The sequence below is a fragment of the Rhinoraja longicauda genome, chromosome 28 (genome assembly GCF_053455715.1).
Source record: "Rhinoraja longicauda isolate Sanriku21f chromosome 28, sRhiLon1.1, whole genome shotgun sequence".
Lineage (NCBI taxonomy): Eukaryota > Metazoa > Chordata > Chondrichthyes > Rajiformes > Arhynchobatidae > Rhinoraja > Rhinoraja longicauda.
In genome coordinates, this window is record NC_135980.1 from 22,307,296 (window position 1) to 22,334,060 (window position 26,765).

Genomic DNA, 26,765 nt, shown 5'->3' on the forward strand with positions numbered 1-26,765 from the left:
ATGTTCATGGATTAGAGGGTTTAACTAGAAGGAGAGGTTCGACAAACTGGCCCTCCAGCGCACAATATCCATGCCCAACATGATTGTTTATTCTGGAGTGACGGATGCTGAGGGGAGACCTGATAGAAGCATATAAAATTATGAGGCATAGATAGGGTAGACATTCAGAACCTTTTCCCCCCAGGGTGGAAATATCATGACTAGCATAGCTTTTAGGTGGGAGAGGAAAATTTAAAGGAGACGTGCAGGGCCAAGAATTTTTGCACAGACTGTGGTAGGTGCCTGGAACGTGCTGCCAGGGGTGGTGGTGGAGGCATATACGATTGTGGCGTTTAAGAAACTTTTAGGTAGGCAGAAGGACACAAAGTGCTGGAGTAACTCAGCAGGTCAGGCAGCAAGCATCTCTGGATAACATAGACAGGTGACGTTTTGGGTCGAGACCCTTCGTGACAGTAATGTTTTTAGGTAGGCGCATGGATATGGCAGGCAATGTAAAGAAATGGATCATGTGCAGGCAGAGGAGATTAGTTTAACTTGGCATCTTGTTGGGCATGGATATTGTGCGCTGAAGGACCTATTCCTGCGCTGCACTGTTCTATGTTCTGAGTTATATGTTGGTCCTTTCTGACGAGATTTGACTCCTGAGACGGCAACTTGCCTGGGTCATCTGCACTTACATTCCTCTGCCACCATGTTCTTGTACACAGTGATCATGCTACTTTGATCATTGACCACGGCCAGCAGAAGTTCAGAATACTCCACTGGAACGCAGCATGGTTCCCGTTTTGTCGGAAGCCCTTGTTCCTGCATTTTAATAAGTAAGACAACATGATTAGATACATTCCCTGTTAAGGGAATCCTGCAGGAGCCAACACAATTATGTATATTGTACAACTTCGGGACCAAGATCCAGTCATATGACAAACGCTCAAAGTCAATGCTGAGTTCCTCCAATTTGCAAATGGATCGGTTGGTTGCACTCCGATTTTGCCGAAAAAGTTTCTGCCTCTTTTCCCAAAAGGTCTTCACTGTTTGCAAAGTCTTCAGCAACAAGAAGGTGTAGTAGGTCTTTTGCCTGTGATTCTCCTTCTTTTGGTCATCTCGTGGCGAGATGCTGACTTGGGGGAACTCGGGAAGTGGAAAGGGATAATTGCACGCGTTCAGAAGATGAATCAGCTTTTTCAGGACCTTCTCGTTCTGGAAAATGGGTATTTCCAACACTTTTCTGACGGTATTTTTCAATTTGGTGAGGAAAAGCTGCTGGATCTTTTCCTCGGTTTCCCCGACGTTTCCGTGTTCTATTAACTGCTGGAGAAAGTTCTCCGCATTCTCCGGCAACAGAAATACCAGAGGTTCCTCTGACTGAACCAACAGCTCCAGGACGTAGGCGTTTGAAATATTCAGTGAGTGATGGGGAAGGCTTTCGATGGTTTCTTTGTCGAGGTGAAACACAGATCTGGAATTTTGGTCGGTGGAGTAATCTAATACGACATTCAGAAATCTGTTGAGTTGTTGCAAGAACGCGCGTGGAGACCCATGGCTTGAGGACGTTGAATGAAATGGAATGTCCAATGTTTCCAAATAATCACTCTCCGATCTTTTAACCACCTTGGAGGTTTCACTAAAAGCACAATTGACTGCATTAGGCTTCATATCTTCAAAAAGTATCTCTATATATACCACTTGATATCAATTGCATTGTTCACGAACAAAGTAGACATCACTGCAACTATTTCTGTTTTGTCTCCCTTACTCAAATCTTGACTACCTCAGTCTTTTGTCTCTTATTGTCTGCATGTGAGCCTCAGTCTACAACTCCATGTTATATTTTCCATTCTGTCTCACGCCATGAAAGGTAGTCTGTTTTAACTCATGCCAACAGAGTTTGCAACAACACAATCCATCACACAGCCCAGACTACCCAGCAATGACTCCATCTACACTTCACGCTGCCTCAGAAAAGCAGTCAAATCATCAAAAACATGTCCCACCCCAGTCATTCCTCCTTCTCCCCACACCTGTCGGGCAGCAAAAATAGTAGCTTGAAAACTCAGTGGGTCAGGCAGCATCTGTGGAGAACATGGATAAGTGATATTTCAGGGCGAGACCCTTTTTCAGACTGAAGAAGGTTCCCGACCCGAAATGTCACCTATCCATGTTCTCCAGAGAAGCTGCCTGACCCGCTGAGTTACTCCAGCACTTTGATACTTACTCAGTGATGGCTGGAGGTGACTCTGCTTCCTGGACTGAGGTGCAGCTTGGCTCCATCAGTTTGTTCTTCAACTCTTTGATCAGAAAAAACAAGGCTGGAGTCATCCTTGTAAAACGTTTCTCATCAAAGCCAAACAGCAACGACTGGAGCTCATCTCTCCTCGTTAGAGCACCTGCGTAACTCATTACATGAGAGCAAATTTACTTGATTATCAGCATGAATAATTATATAATAACAAACAATAACACTGAATAAGCACATCTATAAATTTGTGGATCGGGGCCTTGGAGCCTACATCTACAACTGGCTTCTAAACTTCTTGGCTGGCTAGTTTAACTCAGTCTAGTTTAACTTAGTTTAGAGATACAGTGCGGAAACAGGCCCTTCGGCCCACCGAGTCCGCGCTGACCAGCGATCCCCGCACACCAACACTATCCTACACACATTAGGGACAATTTACATTTATACCTAACCAATTAACCTACAAACCTGTAGATCTTTGGAGTGTGGGAGGAAACCGGAAACCCACAGGAACTGATCCTGAGTCTATAGAAGATTGGAAAATGGTCACCAATGCAACCATGATTTCTTGAGCCACCTCTCTGAGTACTCTGGGATGCAGACCATCAGGACCTGGGGATTTATCTGCCTTCAGTCCCAACAGTTTACCCAACACCATTTCCTGACTAATGTGAATTTCCTTCAGTTCCTCCCTCACGCTAGATCCACAGTCCCCTAGTATTTCTGGGAGATTGGTTCTGTCTTCACTAAGGAAGACTCCAAAGACGTACAGGTATATAGGTTAATTGGCTGGGTAAATGTAAAAATTGTCCCTAGTGGGTGTAGGATAATGTTAATGTGCGGGGATCGCTGGGCGGCACGGACTTGGTGGGCCGAAAAGGCCTGTTTCCGGCTGTATATATATGATATGATATGATATGAAGACACAAAGTACTTGTTTAATTGGTCTGCCATTTCCTTGTTTCCCCATTATAAATTCATCTGTTTCTGACTGTAAGGGACCTACATTTGTCTTCACTAATTTCTTTCCTCTTCACATCTAAAGAAGCTTTTAGAGTAAGTTTTTATATTCCCCGCAAGCTTTCTTTCATGCTCCATTTCCCCCTTCTTAATTAACCCCTTTGTCCTCCTCTGTTGAATTCTAAATTTCTCCTGGTCCTCCAGTTTGCTGCTTCCTCTGGCCAATTTATATGCATCCTCCTTGGATTTAGCACTGTCCCTAATTTCCCTCGTTAGCCGCGGTTGAGCTGCCTTCCCCGTTTTATTTTTACGTCAGACATGGATGAACAATGGTTGTAATTCATCCATGCAGTCTTTAAATCGTTGCCATTGCTTATCCACAGTCAACCCTTTAGGTATAATGTGCCCGTATATCCTAGCCAATTCCCATCTCACACCATCAAAGTCATCTTTCTTTAAGTTCAGGCCCCTCGTCTTGATGGGATAGCATGCAAACAAAAGATTTTCACTGCTTCTCGGTCCAAGTGACAATAAAAAACCTAAACCTTAAGTTAAAGGCTGGCTACAACATCTCACATCTTCGCAAAGAACTCAGATCTCCACAAAAGAACATATTCTGCAAGGGTTTCCACTCTGCGGCTGCGTGCATTGGTGAGCAAATCACCTTGATGTGATCTTGCAAAGACTTCTGTTGGAACCGGATAACTGAGATAAACAAGTACGTTTTAAGTTGCAGCTGTGGTGGGGAGGGTTGGATGGGACAAAGGCAATTTTATTTATTCATGTCTTTGAGGTGCGGCCCCATGGTTGCCATGGTAACGGGCCATTGGTGAAGCCATCTGCTTAAAATAGATTAACAAGGGCTGTCTGGGAAAGCAAGAACACACAGACAGAGGAACATGTGGTCGGGGTGGAGATGTAGGAAATGGCCAGCATGTCAGACTGTGCTAAAGGAGAGAGAGAGGTATCGCAGATGGATTAGTTACAGCAGAAATAGCCAGTTCTGAGACAGAGAGAGGAAGCAAGTTGCCTGAACAAAAGTGCTGCAGCAATTCACAGAACTTAGAACAGTACAACACAGGAACTGGTCCCTTGGTCCACAAATGTCTGTGCAGAACCATGGTGTCAAGTTAATGTAAGAAAATAACTGCAGATGCTGGTACTGCAGATGCTGGCATTTATTTATTCACAAAATGCTGGAGTAACTCAGCGGGTCAGGCAGCATCTCAGGAGAGAAGGAATGGGTTTATTCGCAAAATGCTGGAGTAACTCAGCAGGTCAGGCAGCATCTCGGGAGAGAAGGAATGGGTGATGTTTCGGGTCGAGACCCTTCCTCAGACCCTTCAGAGTCAAGTTAAACTCATCTCTCTGCCTGCAAGTGATCCTTATCCCTCCATTCCCTGCATATCCATGTGCCAATCTAAAAAGTCTTAAACGCCACTATTGTATCTGCCTCCACTACCACCCTTGGCACCCACCACACTATGTAGAATTGCATATCTCTTTTAAACTTTCTTCCTCTCACCTTAAACCTATGCACTCTAGTCTTTGACATTCCCACTTTGGGAAAACTCGGCAGAGAAACTTCAATTGCCAACAGTTGTTTGGTTCAGTATTCAGTTCCAATGGCCACAATGTACTCAGAAGACAAGGTTCATAAGTTCAGATGTGATAGGAGCAGAATTAGGCCTTTCGGCCCATCAAGTCGACTGTGCCATTCAATCATGGCTGACCTATCTTTTCCTCTCAACTCCATTCTTCTGCCATCTCCCCATAACCCCTGACACCTGTACTAATCAGGAATCTATCAATCTCTGCCTTTATAATAACCATTGACGGCCTCCACAGCCTCCTGATTCAATGAATTCCACAGATTCACCACCCTCTGACTAAAGAAATTCCTCCTCAACTCCTTTATCCAGGTACGTCCGTTTATTCGCATGCAAAAAAACCTCTGGCTCTTGTGAGCTTGGACGCAGGACCCGAGATTGGAAGAATTGCAGAGGCTTTGGAGAGGGTTCAGAAGAGATTGACCAGAATGCTGCATGGGTTAGAAGGTAATAGCTATGAGGAGAGCTTGGATAAATGTTGTGGAGTGACCCGAGGGGAGAAGTATGTAAAATTATGAGAGGCATAGATAAATTATGAGAGGCATAGATAAACTGGCAGGACTTTCACACCTTTCACACCTTTCCTCTCCTCTCCTTATCTGACACTCTTTTGTCTACTTTCCACTTACTCCGCCCATCTGGCGATCACCACCTCCCCTCACGTCGCCTGTCCATTACCTCCACAGATGCTGCCTGTCCTGCTGAGTTCTTCCAGCACTTTGTGTTTTGCTCATGATTACAACATTTGCAGTTCGTTGCGTCTCCAGATTATAATTCATGCTATTTTCCACTTCTCACATCCTTCCCAACTCATTTTACATTCTTTAGCAAAGGAAGCATTACCCTTGGTGACCTCCCCATAAGCTATTGTAAACAGCTGAGGCCCCAAACACTGATCTTTGCTGCACTCCACTGGTTAGCATCTGCCAATAAAAATGTTTATGGTTACCATAAAAAATAAACGGCAGAAAATATTCAGCAATTTGGGCATCAAATGTGGAGGAGAGGAAAGAGTTGGTGATTTGCTGCTTTAGATTTTTTATTAGATTTAGAGATACAGCACGGAAACAGGGCCTTCGGCCCACCGAGTCCGCGCTGCCAAGCGATCCCCGCACACTAACACTATCCTACACACACTAGGGACAATTTTTACATTTTACCCAGCCAATTAACCTACAAACCTGTTCGCCTTTGGAGTGTGGGAGGAAACCGAAGATGTCGGAGAAAACCCACGCAGGTCACGGGGAGAACGTACAAACTCCGTACAGACGGCGCCCGTAGTCAGGATCGAACCTGAGTCTCAGGCGCTGCATTCGCTGTAAGGCAGCAACTCTACCGCTGTGCCACCGTGCCGCTCTAAAACTTAGCTTTACTTAGCACTAAAAACGTTACTCCCTTATCGTGTATCTACACACTGTAAATTATGGCTCGATTGTAATCACGTGTTGTCTGTCCGCTGACTGGATAGCACGCAACAAAAGCTTTTCACTGTACCTCGGTACACGTGACAATAAACTAAACTGAACTGAACTGAGAAGATGGAGATAAACAGGTTTTGAAATGCAGGGAAAGGTGAGGGGGCGGGGGGGGGGGTGGAAGAGAAGACTGAAGCAAAGTTTCGTGGAAAGGCAGAGGTCAAGGTGGATTGACTGATGAATGAGACAGTGGCCTGTGAGTGCAAGGGAGAACAGGTATAGGGACATTAGATGGGACAGCGGTATAAGTAATTAGGAGGAGTAACTCAGCAGGTCAGGGAGCAACTTAGGAGAGAAGGAATGGACAACGTTTCAGGTCGAGGGGCTCCTAAGATACTGCCTGACCTGCTGAGTTACTCCAGCATTTTGTGAATAAATACCTTCGATTTGTACCAGCATCTGCAGTTATTTTCTTATATTAGGAGGAGTAAAATCATTACGTAGAAGAGTACAGCCCATCAACAGGCCCTTCGGGTAAAATATATTTAATGCTCTCTACAGTTTGATTTATGATTTATGCGTTTTTGAAATAATGCACTTGTTCATTTAATACGAAAGACTTATTTACACGCTCTTATTTTTGAAATAACATGCTCAAATTTACACCTCGCAGCTTAGTCGAGTACATGTTTATAATCCTTGAATAGATCGGGACGTGCCTGTACTTGTTTCACTGTTAATATTACACAGGACATAGACCAGTACAGCACAGGGGCCGATCCTTCGGCCCACAATGTCCGTTAATTCAATCTCCTCTCCTCTGATACATATCACTCCATTCCCAGCAGAATCCACGTGCCCATCTAAAAGCATCTTAAATATCATTATCCATCACCCGTGGCAGCATGTTCCAGGCTCCCTCCACCCTCTGTGTCCAACACTTGCCTTGCACATTACCTTTAAACTTTAGATTTCTTACTTAAAAACATCCCACCTTCAAGCTAAGCCCTCTAGTTTTTGACATTTTCACCCTGGGAAACAAGGCTCTGATTGTCTCTCCTCTCTGAGAGTCTACTAATTGTATATACTTCTCTCAGGTCTCCCCTCAGCCTCCAATGCTCCAGAGAAAGCAATCCAACTTTGTCCAGCCTCTCCTTATAGCTAACAGCCGTAAATCCTGGTAGATCAAAATCAATGTGTCCACAATCTATCCAGGCTACAACATTTATAATGTGTAGGAAAGAACTGCAGATGCTGGTTTAAATCGAAGGTAATGGAATTGTGAAGCTGCTTGAATTCTCTGCCTCAGAAGGCAGTGGAGGCCAATTCTCTGGATGCTTTCAAGAGAGAGGTAGATAGAGCTCTTAATGATAGTGGAGTCAGGGGATACGGGGAGAAGGCACTGATTGTGCATGGTCAGCCATGATCACGGTGAATGGCGGTGCTGGCTCGAAGGGCCGAATGGCCTACTCCTGCACCTATTGTCTATTGTAGACACAAAATGCTGGAGTAACTCAGCAGGACAGGCAGCATCTCTGGAGAGAAAGAATGGGTGATGTTTTGGGTCGAGACCCTTCTTCAGTCTTCGACACCCATTCCTTCTCTCCAGAGATGCTGCCTGTCCCACTGAGTTACTCCAGCATTTTGTGTCTACCAACAATGTTTATAAGCTGTTTGGTAACTAATATATTACTCTCACATCTATCTTTCTCCATTTCCATCCATTTCTTGCAATCCTTTGCTATATTCTAAAATTATTCCAATCTTCAATTCTGACAACGTGTTCTCCAGAGATGCTGCCTGACCTTCTGATTTACTTCAGCTCCTTTTTTTGTAAACCAGCATCTGCAGTTCCTTGTTTCAACATCGCAAGCCTCTGCTTTCACCTGATAATATTCTGAACTTTTCTTCTTAGCCACAGCTTGACCCTTTTTTCTGTGCGAGATGTTAATATCGAGGGAACGAGCATATTTTGTTGCAAACGATAAATTATTAAATTTAATGGTATATCATCATATCGTGTGAATGCACTTCCAGCAAAGCACAAACGATAAGGTTCACTTAAAACAGACGCGTGGTGTTTGTCAGCTGGTGCCTGAGACTGCCACCTAGCGCTATAAATATTTAATATTTCAAGAGGCAACGAAGAATGAGCTCCAAATGGATAAATCCGCCTTCGGTATCCAAGGACTGGGATTATTTTTGGCTTTATTCTCTAATTTGTATAGAACAATTTGAATTGCCTGGGATGGGGTGGGGGGGAGGGACACAGAAAGGAGGGGAGTGTGTGGGGAGGGGAAACAGGGGGGCTGTTACCTAAATTGGAAAATTCATTAATATGGACCATGAGACTGTAGGATGCATCACATCACACCATTTTCTCCATGTCATAACCCATGCAATTTATTACAGGAATCGCTAAAGGTGGAACAACATTGATCGGATGCATTTGCAGATTTGTGCCCAGTCCAGGAAGAGACCTGGACACTTTCCTGCCAGTTTTCGTGACTCCTGTTCAACTCATATGCACAAGTACTGGGAATTTTGGGAAATCAAGAACTAGAGGACATAGGTTTAAAGTGAGGGGGGAATGATTTAAGTGCAAGTGCTCAAATGCAGTGAGGTACAGATAAGATGAAAATATTATTCACAGCAGCATCACAGGCACAGACTCCAGACAGCATACAAAAACATAGAGGCCCAGAGTTATACAGTGTGGAAACAAGCCGTACAGCCCAACTTATTCATGCCATAAGAGTCATTGGGTCATGCAGCGTGAAAAAAGGCCCCACAGCCCAACTTGTTCATGTCTACCAACATGCTTAATCTACACGAGTTCCACCTGCCTGCATTTGGCCTATATCCCTCCAAACCCATCTTATCCATGTACCTGCCTAAATGTTTTTTAAATGTTGCGCTAGTACCAGCCTCAACTACCTCCACCGGCTGCTCGTTCCATACACCCACCACCCTTTGTATAAAAACGTTGCCCCTCAGGTTCCTATTAAATCTCTCCCCTATTAAATCTTTCCCCCCTCACCTTAAACCTATGTCTTCTGGTTCTTGATTCCCCCAAATTATGTATATATTCTGCACACAGTTAAAAGAAATAAAATGTTCAAGGCATGAGTGCAAGACGCAATCAGAAACATCCTTGGTTGTGTAAGTGGTAATATACAATAAACAAAATTGTAATAAAATAATAACCATTAAACTTGTGCAAAAAAAATACCCAGAGTCCTTGGTGCAACCAAAGATAGTCCATGGAAGGTTAAGGTTGAGGTTAGTGTTGTGTAGTGTTCAAGAGCCTGATGGTCGTTGGGAAGAAGGTACCTAAGCCAGGCGACCCTCTGCATGTTAGTCCCAGAAGTGGATCTGCAATCATTCATTACACTCGCTCCTCTTAGACCTCTATTCCCTTTATCCTGTATCTGTACTCTGTGGATGGCTTGATCGTAATCATGTAGAGTCTTTCCGCCGACTGGATAGCACGCAACAAAAAATATTTTCACTGTACCTCGGCACATGTGATAATAAACAAAACTATTGAAGCTATTCTTGAACCTGGTGGTCAGAGTTTTCTGACTCCTGTCCCTTCTTCCCGGTGGTAGGGATGAAATAGGGAGCATAGCCAAGGTGGTCTGGGTCTTTGATGATGCTGGCTGCCTTTTTGAGGCAGCACCTCCTGTAGATCCCTTTGACTTGCAGTCCCATGTCATACATAGCCCTGGCAAACCTCTATAACAGATCTCGCTGCACATCTGTTGTTTTGTCTGGGAAAAGTCATTTCAAAGTATGGTTCATGGGACTTTCACATAACTGAACACAAACAGCGATAAGTGTCACATCATTTTTCAAAGATAACTGTATGCCAAATGGATTGCGTTCAAAATATATCAAAGAACACATTACTTTGGGTTTGTTTTCTATTAATACCCAGAATAAATGGTTCATGCACTCTTCACAGCTGCTGATAACACCAGACATCACTGTGGAATTAAATCTGAAAGGTCTGTAGGCGTTCTGGCCAGAACAAAGCTAGGGATCCCACACATTTGAGAGGGGTATGGTGCAATGGACGTTAACCACAAGACGAGTATTTTAATTAAGTGCAGAGGAGATGAGGAACCATTTTGGTTGAACAGGTAGATGCTAATGGCCGTTAGATTGGGAGTGATACAGTAGTTTAGTTTAGAGTTACCGTGAAAACAGGCCCTTCAGCCAGCCGAGTCTGCATCGATCATGATCACCTATACACTAGTCTATCCTACACACTTAGGGCAATTTACAGAGGGCAATTAACCTACAGATCTGTATGTCTTTGGAAAGTGGGAGGAAACCAGAGCACCGGGAGTGAACCCATGTGGTCATAGGGAGAACGAAATACTCCACAGAGACAGCACCCTTAGTCAGGATCGAACCCGGATATCAGGCGCTGTAAGGCAGCAACTCTACCTCTGCACCACTACTCCACCCTTAGAGGGTATAGACAAGAGATTATTGGATAAAATGGAGGGCAGAGGATGTTGAGGTCAGCTAGAGGGAACTGATGTACCGGTAGTTTATAATTAGATATGATGCGCTCGATGAGTTGGGGAACACTAGTTGCATTACTAATTGGATATAACGTATCTTCAATAGACAATAGGTGCAGGAGTAGGCCATTCGGCCCTTCGAGCCAGCAATCTGAAACTGGAGAACTTTGGAAATTGGCAGGCAGAATAAAAGCTGTCTTAGAAAAAAATGCTTCCATGCTGAATCCCTGCAGTAATCAGTCTCTGAAGAACGCAACTGCTACTTTCACCATGGGTGCCCCTTGAAATTGCTTCTATTGACACTTAATAGAACACAGAACAGTGGAGTGAAGGAACATTTGGCCCACAACATCCATATCAAATGCAATGCCAAGTTGAACTGATTTCCTCAGCCTGCACATAATCCATATCCCTCCATTCTCTGCATATCCATGCACCTATCTAAACCTCTCTTAAATGCCACTATCGTATTTGCCTCCACCACTACCCCTGGCACCCTATTCCAGGCACCCACCACCCTCTGTGCAAAGAACTTGCTTTTCTAAAATGATTTTCTATAACACAAAGTTTCTTCGGAAGTAATTATAACATTATACCAGAACTATCTGAAATTGAATCTGCAGTCAATAAAGAAACCAACGCAGATCTGATCAACATGTAGACAGAGGGTCTTGTAATAGAGTCATAGTCACACACTCAAAAAACAAGTCCTTCAGCCCAACTTGCCCACACCGACCATGATGCCCCATCTACGCTGGTCCCAGCTCGCTGCATTTGGCCCATAACCTTTCCCACCCATGTACCTATCCGAGTGTCCTTTATAGTACCTGCCTCAACTACCTCCTATGGCAGGTAGACACAAAATGCTGGAGTAACTCAGCGGGTCAGGCAGCATCTCTGGAGAGAAGGAATGGGCGAGACCCTTCTTCAGACTGAAGAAGGGTTTCGCCCATTCCTTCTCTCCAGAGATGTTGCCTGGCCCGCTGTGTTACTCCAGCATTTTGTGTCTACCTTCGATTTAAACCAGCATCTGTAGTTTTTTTCCTACCTCCTGTGGCAGTTTGCTCTATATACTCCGGCACCGTCTGAATGAGTTTTTTTATATCCTTTTAATTTTAATTTTTTATTTTATTGCTTTATTTTATTTTGTTTTTATTGCATTATGTCAGACAAGAATTTTTGGGCATTAGTTTTATTAAACTAATGTTAATTTAGTTTATTATCACGTGTACCGAGGTACAGTGAAAAGCTTTTTTGATGCGTGCTATCCAGTGAGCGGAAAGACTATACATCATTACAATCAAGCCATCCACAGATGTACAGATACAGGATAAAGGGAATAACGTTTAGTGCAAGGTAGAGTCCAGCAAAGTCTGATTTCGAAGGTCTCCAGTGAGTTAGCTGGTAGCTCAGGACCGCTATTCAGTTGGTGGGAGGATGGTTACGTTGCCTGAAAACAGCTGTGAAGAAACTTCAAATTAGTGGAGCATCTATATACTAAAACTCTCGTTTGTTTGTTTGTTTGTTTGTTTGTTCCTGAACTGCAGCCAAGGCGGTACACGATCGCGCGACAATTTTAAGCCCACCTTACTCACCGTCGTCCCTTTGGTGCTAATGGAAGAAGTTTCAATGAAATCGGTGTTATATTTTTTAAGTTATTCACATTTTAAAGTTTAAATCTATCTCCTAGGGAGGGAGGGGGGAGGATCAGGGGGTTGAGGGGGATGGAGTGTTAGGGAGGGGAAGGAGGGAGGGGATGGAGAGGGGAGGGGGGAGGAGAGGGTGCTGCACCAATGCAGGAGAGGTTTGGGCCCAATGGGTCCTCTTGGTCTAGTTAAAAATAACAATGGGTTAGCAGCAACAAATAACTCACCATTTGAGTGATGTCGGATGTTGAGGGACACATCAATACACAGCTCCCCTTCTTCACATTTGCCAGCCACTCCTCGAATGCTCAGAATGACGTACTTTGTCTCTTCATTAAAGCAAACAGACTGAACAGGAAAATTCAATGTTATGGCTCAGCTAAAGTACATTCTTCCCAATATTCCCCCCAAATTTCATAACATCAAGTAAGTCTGAAGAAGGGTCTCGACCCGAAACGTCACCCATTCCTTCTCTCCCGAGATGCTGCCTGACCTGCTGAGTTACTCCAGCATTTTGTGAATAAATTGAAGTTGTTCTGTATCGCCATTGTTAATACATAGGCAATATTGCCAGCAAAGAAATGAAATAAAGCAGAGAAAAAAAAATGTCATGAAAATCAGGAGAAAAGAATTAAGAGCGGCACAGTTGTGCAGATGCTGCCTTACAGTGCCAGAAACCCGGGTTCCATCCCGACCTCGGGTGTTGTCTACGTGGAATTTGCATGTTCTCCCTGAGACCGCTTGCGTTTGCTGTTTTCCTCCCACTTCCCAAAGAAGTGCGCGTTTGTAGATGATTTGGCCTCTGTAAAATGACCCGTGTGTAGGGAGTTCCTACAAAAGTGGGATAACACAGAATGGGGGAATCGATGGGCCAAGCATGGACTCAGTGGGCCGAAAGGCCTGCATCTTCACACTAAACTAAAAACTATCTTCAATCTTCATCGCTGCTCTGTAATTGTTCATGTGCTAAGCAAATTATGCCTATTTTGCATTCGGAATAAAGAGATAATTACAGGATTTATTACAGGGTTGTCAGGATTTGAGGGTCTGAGCTACAGGGAGAACTTGGGCAGGGTCAGATTTTATCCCTTGGAGCAGAGGAGGTTGAGGGGTAATCTTATCGAGGTGCATAAAATCATGAGGGGAATAGATAGGGTGAATGCACAGGGTCTTTTCCCCAGAGGACATAGATTCACCAGAGCCCAAGAGGCAATTTTGTTCACACTGGAGGGTGGTGAGTATATGGAACGAGCTGCCAGAGGGGATAGTTGAGGCAGGTACTACAACAGCATTTAAAAGACATTTGGACAAGTACATGGAGAGGAAAAGTTTAGATGGATATGGGCCAAAAGCAGGCAGGTGGGGCTAGCATTGACAAGTCTCTGGGGAGAGGGAGCAACTCTAACACTGCCCAACTGTGCCACCCATTCATGCCTTACATTTCCAGTTAACTGACCTGTGTCCCCTTCCACCTCCATTTTTGGTCACAAGGTCATGTGATAGGAGTAGAATTAGGCCATTCGGCCCATCAAGTCCACTCCGCCATTCAATCATGGTTGATCTATCTCTCCTTCCTAACCCCATCTCCCTCCTCATCCCTCTGGCTTTGCATCTCACACCTCTGCTCTCCTTATCCCTGATACCCTTTTGTCTTCTTTTCATCTCAAGCCTTTGTCACTTACTCCACCAAACTGCCAGTCAAACCCTCCTCACCTGTATCCACCCATCACTCGCCAGGCTCTGACACGCCCCCACCTCTCTTTTCCAGCTCTCTCCCCTCCACCACAGTTGGTGTCCCGACCAGAAACGTTGCCTGTCTATTCCTTCTGCAGATGCTGCCTGAGCTGCCGAATTCCTCCAGGACTTTGTGTTTTACTCAAGTTTCCAGCATCCGTAGTTTCTTGTCTCACCATCTGACTCTAACATTTGTACAGGGGATAAATTATAGTGTGGTCCACAAGGCGTTAATAAGAATAAAGACGCAAGTGAGATGACAGTAATATCAAAATGTGGGACGTTCTCTCCCTGTTGATAACCAAAAGACATTTGAGACGCATGGTTTATTTCTGTTTGAAGTTACAGCTTTGTGGCTTGGTATAACAAACCTGATGGGATTTGTGACCTTATTCCCCCTAGAGTGAAAGGCAATTCAAATCTGGATCAAGTGCAAATGAATTAAATGAGATTTAAAAATAATACCTCGAGCGTGGACCACATTCCTAATGCAGGCTGATAGGAGTTATAAATAAATCCACAGCAGCTGCCTCCTAACGTTGCTACAGCTTGGGAAAAGATACCGGGTGCAATAGATATAAATATCTCAAAAGAAGATTGGGAGCCTGAGAAAATAAAGATTCAAAAAACCACAAAGTGCAGGGGTCACTCATTGGGTCAGGCAGCATTTCTAGAGGACAGCCTATCTCCATTTCTGGAGGCAGTGTTTGGTTCGGGACCCTTTAGTTTTAGTTTAGAGATTGAATTGAATTGAATTGAATTGAATAAATTTTATTAGCCAAGTGAGTATAAATGCAAGGAATTTCCCTTGGTGCTTTGCTCACAAGTAACAACACGACCTACAGTAGACAATTAAAAATAAAACATTATAATTTAAACATGTGTAGAATTAAATAAAATACCAGAGCAAAAGGAGGCGACGGACTTTTGGTTGTTGAGTAGAGCTACTGCTCGTGGGGAAAAAAGCTGTTTTTATGTCTGGCTGTGGCGGCTTTGACAGCCCGGAGTCGCCTTCCAGAGGGAAGTGCTTCAAAGAGTTTGTGGCCAGGGTGAGAGGGGTCAGAGATGATTTTACCCGCTCACTTCCTGGCCCTTGCAGTGTACAGTTTGTCAATGGGGGGAAGGTTGCAGCCAACAACCTTCTCGGCTGGTCGAATGATGCGCTGCAGCCTCCGGATGTCATGTTTTGTGGCTGAGCCAAACCAGACCATGGTGGAGAAGGTGAGGACAGACTCTATGATGGCAGTATAAAACTGGATCATCATTGCCTGTGGCAGATTGCGTGTTGAAATCAGCGGCCGCAGGAAGTACATCCTCTGTTGGGGCTTTTTGACTGTGGAGTCGATGGTCTCCCATTTAAGGTCTCTGGAGATGATGGTTCCAAGGAACTTAAATGACTCCACAGATGTGACTGTGGTGTTGTTGATGGTGAGTGGGGGGGAGGGGAGGGGGAGCATGGGAATGGGCCCTTCAGCCCTCGCTGACCACCCGTTCACACTGGTTCTACGTTATCCTACTTTCACATCAATCCCAGCCCACTTGGGGCAATTTACAGAGGTCAATTAAACCTACAGACCCGCAAATCAGAGCACTTGTTGGAAACCCACACCATCACAGGGAGAACGTGCAAACTCCACGCAGACAGGTGGAGGATCGAACCTGGGTCTTTGGCTCTGTGAGGCAACAGCTCTATCAGCTCTTCCGCCTCTCTACAGGCTACAAAGATGCTGCCTGAACAATTTGTGTTGCACCAGCGATCTATTCTATGCAATATACCAGCATCTTGCGTCTTCAAAATTCAAAGAAGGTCAGTAATAATTTGTTCAAGCCTAACCATTTTTACCTTTATTTAGGGAAGGGGCCCCAGAATAAACTGCGCTAGAAATAATTTTGATGCAAAAACGAACATATTGCAATTCAGAAGCTACACCATGAGAACAATTAGCATCCTGGTTGCCAACCATTTTAACTCCATCTTCTCATTCAAATACCAACTGTGCCTCCTCCATTGTCAGAGTGAAGCAACATGCAAATTGGAGAGATAGCACTTCATATTCCACTTGGGTAGCTCACAACCCAATGGTATGAGCATTGAATTCTCCAATTTAGATAACTAACCAACAATGCTTGGCCCCTCCCCGTCCCCTTCCATCTATATCCTCTCCTCTTACCACACATTTCAAACCGCTTCTCTCCTTATTTCACATCCTTGTATCTTTTCATCTCTGGCCCTTATCCATCCATCTGCCCCCCCCCCCCCCACCTGTACCAACCTGTCACTTGTCAGATTTTGTCTCACCCCGAACATTCCTCCAGCTTTCTACCCCCCCTATACAATCAGTCTGAAGAAGGGTCCCGACCTGAAACGTCGCCTGTCCATGTTCTCCAGAGATGCTGTCTCATTCACTGGGTTACTCCAGTTGAGTTGGGGGGGTTTTTGGCATCATTTTTTTATTGCAAGCTTTTAGTGTTATTTTATGTGTTTTGTATTTTTCTAGGTACAATAATAAAAAGAAAATCACCTGATGTTTCCCCAAATAAACTTCAGTGAATCGGAATACATTTTCATTTTCAAAGATATCCCCTTGGCTTCGTCCAATATAAAACACCAGCAGAGACATCTCTGATTCCTCGATCAGCCGAAGAAGGGTCCTGTCAGATGCCATCTTAAATTGGAGCTGCAGGTTGCATCCTTTCCAGTTTACTGTTTGGAAAAGGAAAGAGGGGTGAAGAGTTTTAGTTTAGCCTAGAGATGCAGCGTGGAAACAGGCCCTTCAGCCCACAAGTTCAGTATTTACCAGAGATCCAGCAATGGTTCATGTTGGCACAGTGGCACAGCTGGTAAAGCTACTGCCCCGCAGCACCAGAGACCTGGGTTTGGTCCTGACCCCGGGTGATGTCTGTTTGCGAGGTTCGCATGTCCTCCCTGTGACCACGTGGGTTTCCTCCAAATGTTTCGTTTTTTTAGGTTAGAGATAGAGCCCGGAAACAGGACCTTTGGCCCACCAAGTCCGCACCAACCAGCGATCCCCGCACATTAACAATACTCTACACGCACTAGGGACAATTTACACATACACCAAGCCAGTTAACCTACATACCTGTACGTCTTTGAAGTGTGGGAGGAAACCGATCTCGCAGAAAACCCACATGGTCACGGGGAGAACGTCCAAACTCCGTACAGACAGCACCCGTAGTCGGGATGGAACCCGGGTCTCTGGCGCTGCAAGCGCTGTAAGGCAGCAACTCTACCGCTGCGCCACCGTGGCCGCCCTAGTGCTCCCTATTCCCCCCACTTCCCGAAGACGTGCAGGTTTAAAGGTTAATTGACCTCTGCAAAATTGACCCTCATGTGCAAGAAAGGTCGACAATATAGAGCTAGTGTGAACATAGAGTTAAAATGATGAGAATTATATTCCGCACTCTGTTTCTTCCCCTTTGCTCTATCCAATTTACTTAAATGTGACTCGGTTATTTCTATGTATAGTATTATCTGATCTGTTGGAAGGCGTGAAAAACGCTAAGTAAACGTGATGGTAATAAACAAAACCTTAACCTAAAATGGTGTTGTTAAGAAAATTAATCACCCTTTGCAACAGAGAACAGTGCAATACAGGAACAGGCCCGTCAACCCACTATGTCTGTGCCAAACATGATGCCAAGATAAACTAGTCTCCTCTGCCTGCACATGATTACCTGCATATTCATGTGCCTACCTAAAAGCCTGTGAAATATATCTATTGCCTCTGCCTCCACCATTAACCTTGGCAGTGCGTTCCAGGCACCCAAGACTCTCTCTATATAATAACTTGTCCCGCACATCTCCTTTAAACTTTGCCCCTCTCACCTTAAAGCTAGTATTCAACATTACACTAGACCTTTCAGTGTACAGCAGGTATATAGCCATGGATTTGGCGCCTTTTTTTGTAGTGTATGTAGCCATACTTTCAACAATTGAGTATACTATGCAATATACCTTTTGATACACAGGGTTATGTACTGTTATGGAATCTTTTCTGCCCTCTCTCTCTCTCTCTCCCTCCCTCTCCCTGCTTTTTATTTGCCTTTGGAAGTCACAGCACTTAATAAGCTTCAGATTCTATATTCTTTAAATGAGAAATTGAATAAATGTCTAACTTTTGGTATAATTAACAACCATTTAGCAACTTGCAAATATGGTTTCATACAAATAATTTCTCAGAATGAGACTTTATAGGTTTTTAAATAAACGAAACAAATAAATTAAATAATAGATAATAAATAAAATAAATAAACAAATAAAATAAACTGTCAACTAAATAATTTCCCATTTCTGGTCTGAGTAAATGCAAAATGTTTGAGCTGTAAATTAAGATGAAGAACATTTAGTTCTCATCCCAAAATATATTTATTTGTCAAAAATATTGCAGCAGAATCTAAGAGAACATTTGTGTGGGCCACAATTACACTTCAAAGACGTCAGGTCAGGTGTGAAATTATTCCTGCACAAGATTGCTCATAAGGTCGGCAGCAATCGCCATTTCCCAACTGCCCTGAAGAGGGCGCTGGTGAGCAGCTTCTTGGAATCACTGCATCCAAGTGATGTGAGAAGGTTCAGGATTACAGCCCAGTGAAGACGAAGGACATATTTCTAAGTGGGTACTTTTGAAAAAGAAAAACCTGGTGATGGGATTTCTATGCACCAGCTATACTTGTCCTTTTTCGAGGTTGATAGCTATGGAGGTGCTGCTTTACATCTTATAGACAGTAGATACTGCCATCACGGTGCTTGGGATAGAGGAGGCGAATGTCTAGGCTGGGTGGATGGAACAGCAGGCTAGCAGATTGCCTTATCCTGGGTTGTTGAGGCTCTTGACCGTTGTCATCCAGGCAGGCAGAGAAGTTCCATCACACCCCTCTGCCTTAGAGTTGGTTGAAGGACTTTGAGCATTCAAGAGGTGATTCACCAATCAATGCATATCCAGCCTTTGATCTGCTCTTGAGGCCACAGTAGCAATAGCGCATGGAAAAGTACAGCACAGGAAAAGGCCCTTCGGCCCACAGTGTGCATGCAGAACATGATGCCAAGTTCCTCTGCCTGGCTTCATATCCATGTGACTATCCAAAAGCCTCTTAAAATGCCACTATTGTATCTACCTTCACCACCACCCCTGGCAGCATGTTCTAGGCATCCATCACTCTATGAAAAACATTTGCCCCGCACATCTCTAAACTTTGCCCCTTCACCTTAAAGCTATGGCCTCTAGTCTTTGACATTTCCACATTCAGAAAAAGATTATGTCTACCCTATCTAAGCCTCTCATAATTTTATATATTTCCATCAGATCTCTCCTCAACCTCCAACGCACCTGAGAAATCAATCCAAATTAGCTTAACCTCTCCTTGTGGCTAATACCCTCTAATCCAGACAGCATTTCTTTTGCATCCTTTCCAAATCATCCACACTTTTCCTGAACTGCACACAATACTCCGAATACAACCTAACCAAAGTCCCTTTAAAGCTGCAACATGACTTCCATACTCTTGTGCTCAGTGCCCCGACCGTTGAAGTCAAGCATTCCATACGCCTTCTTTACCCCTCTATCTACTTGTGCTGCCACTTTCAAAGAGCTATGGATCTGGGCCCCAAGAACCCGCTGTACTACACTGCTGTTAAGTGTCTTGCCCATTAGCTGTGAATGCTTTCCCCTTACATTCAGCTTCCCAAAGTGTAACACCTCGCACTTACTCAGGTTAAACTCCATCTGCAATTTCTCCACCCATATCCGTAGCTGATCTAGATCTCGCTGGACAATTTGACATCCTTGCACATTGTCTGTGACTCCAGCAACCTTGGTGTCATCTGCTAACTTACTAACCAACCCAGGTCACAGTCGCTGGCAATTTGCTGGAACACAACATCGCAAACTGTATCCTTTTAGAGATTCTATTTTTTTTGCACCATAAATTGTGTGAACCCCAAACTGACGATGGTTTGGAGGGTGAAAAAAGGCATCTTTGACCCCTTTGAATCTCTGGGTGCTCCGTGACTCTCCGGGACCGCCAGTGTGTCTCCTAAATCCCTCTGAGTTAAAGATAGATAAATAGACAGTAAAAGAACAGCCGAAGAAGGGTTCCGACCCAAAACGTCACCTATCCTTTTTCTCCAGAGATGCTGCCTGATCCGCTGAGTTACTCCAGCACTTTGTATCTAAACTAATCGAAATCAGGTTCAGGAATGGAATACAGACAAGAAGTGGATTGAGAGAGACAGTAAGAAAAAACAAGGAAAAGAAAGGGAAAACACCAGCAATAAATCGCTACCTTAAAGAATTGGGCTTCACATCTTTAGTTGTCCACTTACTGTGCCGCAGAAATTGATGAACAATTATGGAGATAAAGGGATACTAATGTTATTGGTAATTCAGTGGAGTTATCAACTGGCCTCAATGAGAACTGAGTTACAGCCACTGTCACTGTACTTTAGTATGCAACAACATAAATGCACTAATAAAAGTGTCAGGGGTTATGGGAAGAAGGCAGAAAAATGGGGGTGAGAGGAAAAGATAGATCAGCCATGATTGAATGGCGGCATTGACTTGATGGGCCGAATGGCCTAATTCTGCTCCTAGAACTTATGAACATGAGGTTAGTGAATGAGAAAGCACAGCACGAAGCACAATGCATTATTGCTGGCGAATCATGAAATGAAAACTAGTAGTGGGAAGCAATCTAGCACATTGAATTAAATGGAAGTTAGGGATATTAAACTATTATATCTGCAGCATTACACCACAAAGTCACTTACTTCTATGTTCACCGTTTCCAAAAGCACTCCATGCAGTATGGCAATCCAAATGTGGACGTTTACAGTTGTATTTGAGCATGAGCTATACACTGCGATTTTCAATTGTAGCACAGTAACAGGCCATTGAGTCCAATATGGCTCCTCGTAAACCCTCCCCCCCCCACCTCCTTCATTTAACCCTATCAACAAACCTTTTCATCCCTCTGTCTTGTCTGCTTTGATGATTGAAAATGATTCAAATTAGTCACCTTAACCTTTTTACTTGTTTCTTATTTTTAACCCTGAGCAGGAAATTTAATTCTAATTTTCTATGGTGTTTATTAATTACTAATTTAAGGTTATTGGGCCCCTAGTTCTGCTCTCACTGATGGATGTTATTTTATGGTACAGTTGCAGTGGAATGTTTTGTATATTCCCCACCGCTTCAATGTCATTTTCATAATCTGCCAATTATTACATTTAAATAAGTTACAAACTCAATAGCATTTGCACAAAGTCTTGTGTTACTTTGATTCTGAGTTTGTTAATCAGATGTGTTAAGAAGGGACTGTTCCTTACAGAAGTGTAGGATCTCTATTTCAAGATTGTGACAAGCTTTGGTCACTTACAGTTTGCTTGCCAATAACCAATATGAAAAATGATTCACAATCAAATGAACTTCCATTGTTAAGTGTGGTGTGTACTAGAGTAAGCAGTACACCAACTTGTATTGGTGCAGCTAGTTACTACTCTTGTCGGTGACATTGGCACTAGGTAAACCTGCTGAAGGCAAATAACTAGTCAACAACTGATCAGGTCTACCAGTCTTAGAGCAAAACCTAACGGAGGGGAGGGGAGGAGGAAGGGGGGAGTGGGGAACAAGGGAGAGGGGGGGGGGGGGTTGAGGAGAGAGGGGAGGACAGGGTGCTGCACCAATGCAGGAGAGGTTTGGGCCCAACGGGTCCACTTTGTCTGGTATCCCTCTAAACCTTTCCTATCTGTGCACCTGGCCAAATGTCTTTTAAATGTTGTTATAGTACCTGCCTCAATTGCCTCCTTTGGCAGCTGTTTCGAGATACCAATCACCTTCTGTATGAAAAAGTTGCCCCTCAGGTTCTATAAAATCTTTCCCCTCATGCCTTACGCTTATGTCCTCTGGTTCTTGATTCCCCTAGTCTGGGTAAAAGACTCTGTGCACCTACCCAATGATCTCATACACTTATCACCCCTCATCCTTCTGTGCTCCAAGGATGGTCTAGTCTGCCCATCGTCTCCCTATAGCTCAGGCCCTCAAGTCCTGGCAACATCCTCGTAAATCTTCTCTGCACTCTTTCCAGATTCGTGACATCTTTCTCATAGCAGGGTGACCAAAACTGAACAAAATACTCCCAATGTGGCCTCACCAATGTATTGTACAATGTAACATAACATCCCAACTTCTATACTCAACACCCTGACTGATGAAGGCCAATGTACCAAAAGCCTTCTTGACCACCCTATCTACCTGTGATGACAATTTCAAGGAACCATGTACCTGCACGCCTAGATCCCTCTGCTCTACAACACACCCCAGAGCCCTGCCATTCACTGTGAAGGTCCTGTCCTTGTTCGACTCCCCAAAATGCAACACCTCACACTTATCTGCATTAAACTCCATTAACCATTCCTCAGCTCACTTGCCCAACTGATCAAGATCCTGTTATAATTTTTGATAACTATCTTCGCTCCCTACGATACCACCTACTTTAATGTCACCTGCAAACTTACTAATCAAACTTACACATTCTCATCCAAATCATTGATATAGATGACAAACTGCAATGGGCCCAGCACTGATCCCTGAGGCACACCATTAGTCACAGGCCTCCAGACCGAAAAACAACCTTCCACCCTCACCCTCTGGTTCCTGCCATGAAGCCAATTTTCTACCTAATCGGCCAGCTCTCTCTGAACCCCATGCGATCTAAACTTGCAGAGCAGCCTACCTTGCGGAACCTTATCAAATGCCTTGCTGTCTGTGTGGAATTTGCACGTTCTCCCTGTGACCGTGTGGGTTTCCTCTGGGTACTCTGGTTTCCACCCACATCCCAAAGACACACGGGTTCATCGGTTAAATGGTCTCTATAAATTGCCCCTAGTGTGTAAGGAGTGTATGAGAAAGTGGGATAACATAGAACTAGCGTGAAGGGGTGATTGATGGTCAGCATGGACTCGGTGGGCCGAAGGGCCTATTTTGATGCTGGATCTCCAAACTAAACTAAACATCTCTAAACTAAAATGATATCAATTAGAATCACATCTCTTCCTAAAAACAAGAAAGATTTAGCATTATGTGGATAAACAATAGATATGAAATTCAAAATAAGTGGAGGACAAATATAGTTGTTAGACATGCCTTGAACGTAGTCAATACTACTACTGCTGCACAACCAAAACATCACCTTAAAAAAAAAATCCTCGACAGTCACAAAATGCACGCAAATAATTGGATCTCGTGAATGATTGTCCAGTCTTTAGGCAGAGGAATGGTGACTGGTGGACGGCTAATAGTTCTGTGTATTAATTCGGCTGAAGGTCTGAGAGTGAACCAGAGCTAGCTGCTGGCGTAAGTCTTATTGTTGCTTCATTACTGGATTGCCCTTTCACCTCCTGCCACAACAACTGTCTGCTGAACATGGATGTAAGTTTTATAACTCACTTCAGCCACTGGTTATACTTCTAAATCCACCCTTTGTTCAGATCCGGATGAGTGAAGTATTCACCTCTGAGCTTTACGATGCAATGGAGATGCACCCAACCCCGAAACATCGCCTGTCCATTCCCTCCACTGATGCTGCCTGACCTGCTGAGTTCCACCCGCACTTTGTGCTTTACACAACATTAAATGATTTTTAGTTTGAGTTTAGTTCATTGTCACGAGGTGTAGTGAAAAGCTTTTAGCGACCTTCAGCTAGGGTTTTGAAGTAAATTAGACCTTTCAGCAAAGCTCACATTTTTCAACAAATTAACTGAGATAGGAAAGTATTAAATGAAACTGGATAAAAGTTAAGAGCTTTTGTTCCAATAAATAAAACTCTAAAAGATCTCGTGATTCACCCAGTTTATTTCTATAACCCATTCTCTTCCCATACCATTCACTCATAGTCCTGAGTCCATTCGTGTCATCCTTCAGTTAAAGTAATCAAACTAAAACATGATAGAGCAATACAAATATTCAAGTACTCAAAGATTGCATTTTTTAAATATACAAATCCCAATTCCACTACCCACTGGCCTAGGAAAGATTTAATTTAAACACTGAGTGGCAATCAGATAGGAAGAGGTAAGGCAATAATTAAATCACACTGCATGTGGTAAAATGAGGTGATTTTCTTTTCAAAGGGTCACATCAGTCATAAAGTCATACAACATGGCATTTGGCCCATGAGTCTTCACTGACCATCAAGCACCCATTTACACTAATCCCATATTATTTTTCCCCAGATCCTACCATTCATCTACACACTAGGGACATCTTGCAGTGGCCTGCCAAACTGTACCCCTTTGGGATGTGGGAAGAAACCAGAACATTTTCTCTCACAGGCTCATGAACCCTGATTCTCCTACCAGCGTAATTTACATTAGAGTGTAATTTGCAGAGGCCAGTTAACCTACAAACCAGCATTTCTCCCTGAGAAATCCCACAGAGTTACAGAAAGAATATGCAAACTCCACCCAGGGAATGTCAACGGTCAGGATTGATCCCAAGCTGCTGGAACTGTGAGATGCCACTGTCCCACCTATCGTGAACAACACCTAATATGTGTTCAAACTAAATCTTACAGCACCGTAATACAGATTGAAGGTGCTTCCAGCCACATTTGATCTGGTTCAAATTCAATACAACATAAAACTCATTCTTTTGTTCCCTCCTAATATTATTTTACTTTTTGTGTTAATGAAAAGCATTATTATGACTTTGGTCGATATATCCTAGAGTAAACTCAGAACTCATTGTCCATTTATTAGTGCCATTATTAATTGTGTAAAAAAAAAAACAAGCCCACCAAATATCGGAGGACAATTTTTATTTTCAGTGGAAATAGTTTTTTTTCTTCTTACCTTCAGAAAGATGTAGAACCATCAGCCTCACCATTTCTGCGGCAGATTTTAAATGAAATGCCAAATTTCTCAGGAGCAGTGCACTGTGCCTTTGCTTTGCACCAGAACAGATCCCAAACGTTGCCGCACGGCTGTCATTGTATAGAGCCACATCTTCAATGAAACGGCGTTCATATCCAGTAGTGGCACCGATCACTTCCAGGTAATTCATGCTTTGCCCATCACTTTGCAGCCTGCACACTGGCTCTTTAAAAGCACTCGGACTTCTTGGCTGAGACTTCGTATCCATCTCTTCACGTAGGTTTGCGTTTGCTGGTTCTCCGTCAGAAGAGAGCTTGTTCTGGGTAATTTTACTGTCTTTGCTTGATGGTTGTGACAATCTTGCTCCTGCCCCTGGTGCAAAGAGAGTGTCCGTGTCACACGTTGACATGCTATCAGCAGAGCAGTTTTCTTGTGCTTCAGCCAAACGCAGGTCAGAAAAACCATTTGACTGGCTGGCGGCCGATTCTTCCACATTTTCGTTCACTTTCCTGATGTCCTGCTCCACTGGAAGCGCGCAAATTAACAAAAAGAAAAAAGGAGAGACAACAAAGGTTGAGACAGCTTCCATGATTGATCTGGCTTTGTCGAGGACTGAAGGAATGCAATGCAAGTGTTGGCTTTGTCTTTGCAAAGATAAGCCTTGTTGATTGTGTTACATTAAAGCTGGTGAAGGAGTGTTTCGTAGATATTTATAGAACAAAAGCAGACCTTGTATTTTCTTTCATGGATATCATACAATGGCAAATGTGCCAAAAAGCTCTGGATCAACATTCTTTTTTATGCTACAATTTTAGCTGCACCGAAATCCTGTTACCTTGAAATGGTGGGATGAAGAAGGAAACTGGTGATGAGATTTGTATTTATTTTAATTGTTATCTAAGGAGCAAACCCAAGACTCAATAACTTTATGCCAAGACTTTACTATAAACATCCTAATAAAATATACACATGTATTCTGCAAGTCAAACAAGTTTTTGATTTATTTTTTTCACACATTATGACCAGAACTATGTTATCAGAGTGAGATACAAAAATGCTGCAGTAAATGAGGAGGTCAGGCAGTATCTCTGGGGGACTTGGATAGGCCCCATTTCAGGTTGGGACCCTTATTCAGACTTATCATAATGTTATTTTAATACACACATAGGGGACACTGTGGCAGAATAAATTACAGAACCAGAGAAGAGTCCTTGACTATTGATCTGAGACATGAATATAAATATCACCAATTTATAGTTATATAATTCTATATAATTTATAATTATATAGTTTGTGGTCACTTTCATAATTTCATAAGGCGTAAGACCAGAATTAGGCCATTCGGTCCATCGAGTCTACTCTGCTCTTCAATCATGAAAGCCATTTGTTTTCTCTCAATCCCATTCTCCTGCTTTCTCCCATAACGTTTGATGCCCTTACTAATCAAGAACCTATCAATCTCTGCTTTGAAAATACCAAAATTTACCCAAAAAACACCCTCAACAGCCGTCCGTGTCAATGAATTCCACGGATTCACCACCCACTGGTTAAAGAAATTCCTCATCTCCTTTCCAAAGGTGCATCCTTTTATTCTGTGGCTGTGCCCTCTGGTCCTAGCCTTGTAAAGTCCAGCGAGTACCGGCCCAGAGGTCCAATGCTCCTCATACGTCAACCCAATTATCCCCAGGATCATTCTTGTAAACCTCCTCTGGATCCTCACCAACACCAGCACATCCTTCCTCAG

General features: G+C 43.6%; 1 protein-coding gene across 1 annotated transcript; it reads right to left on the reverse strand.

Moving 5' to 3' along the window:
• Positions 1-25,610, reverse strand: amh (anti-Mullerian hormone). Its single transcript, XM_078423665.1, has 5 exons — positions 25,001-25,610; positions 16,656-16,837; positions 12,627-12,747; positions 2,213-2,384; positions 1-1,621 (listed from the first exon to the last, which is right to left on the reverse strand). Exons 1-5 carry the CDS (start codon positions 25,608-25,610, stop codon positions 664-666), a joined length of 2,043 nt encoding a protein of 680 aa, XP_078279791.1. The 3' UTR covers positions 1-663.
• Between the last annotated feature and the right edge of the window lie 1,155 nt (positions 25,611-26,765).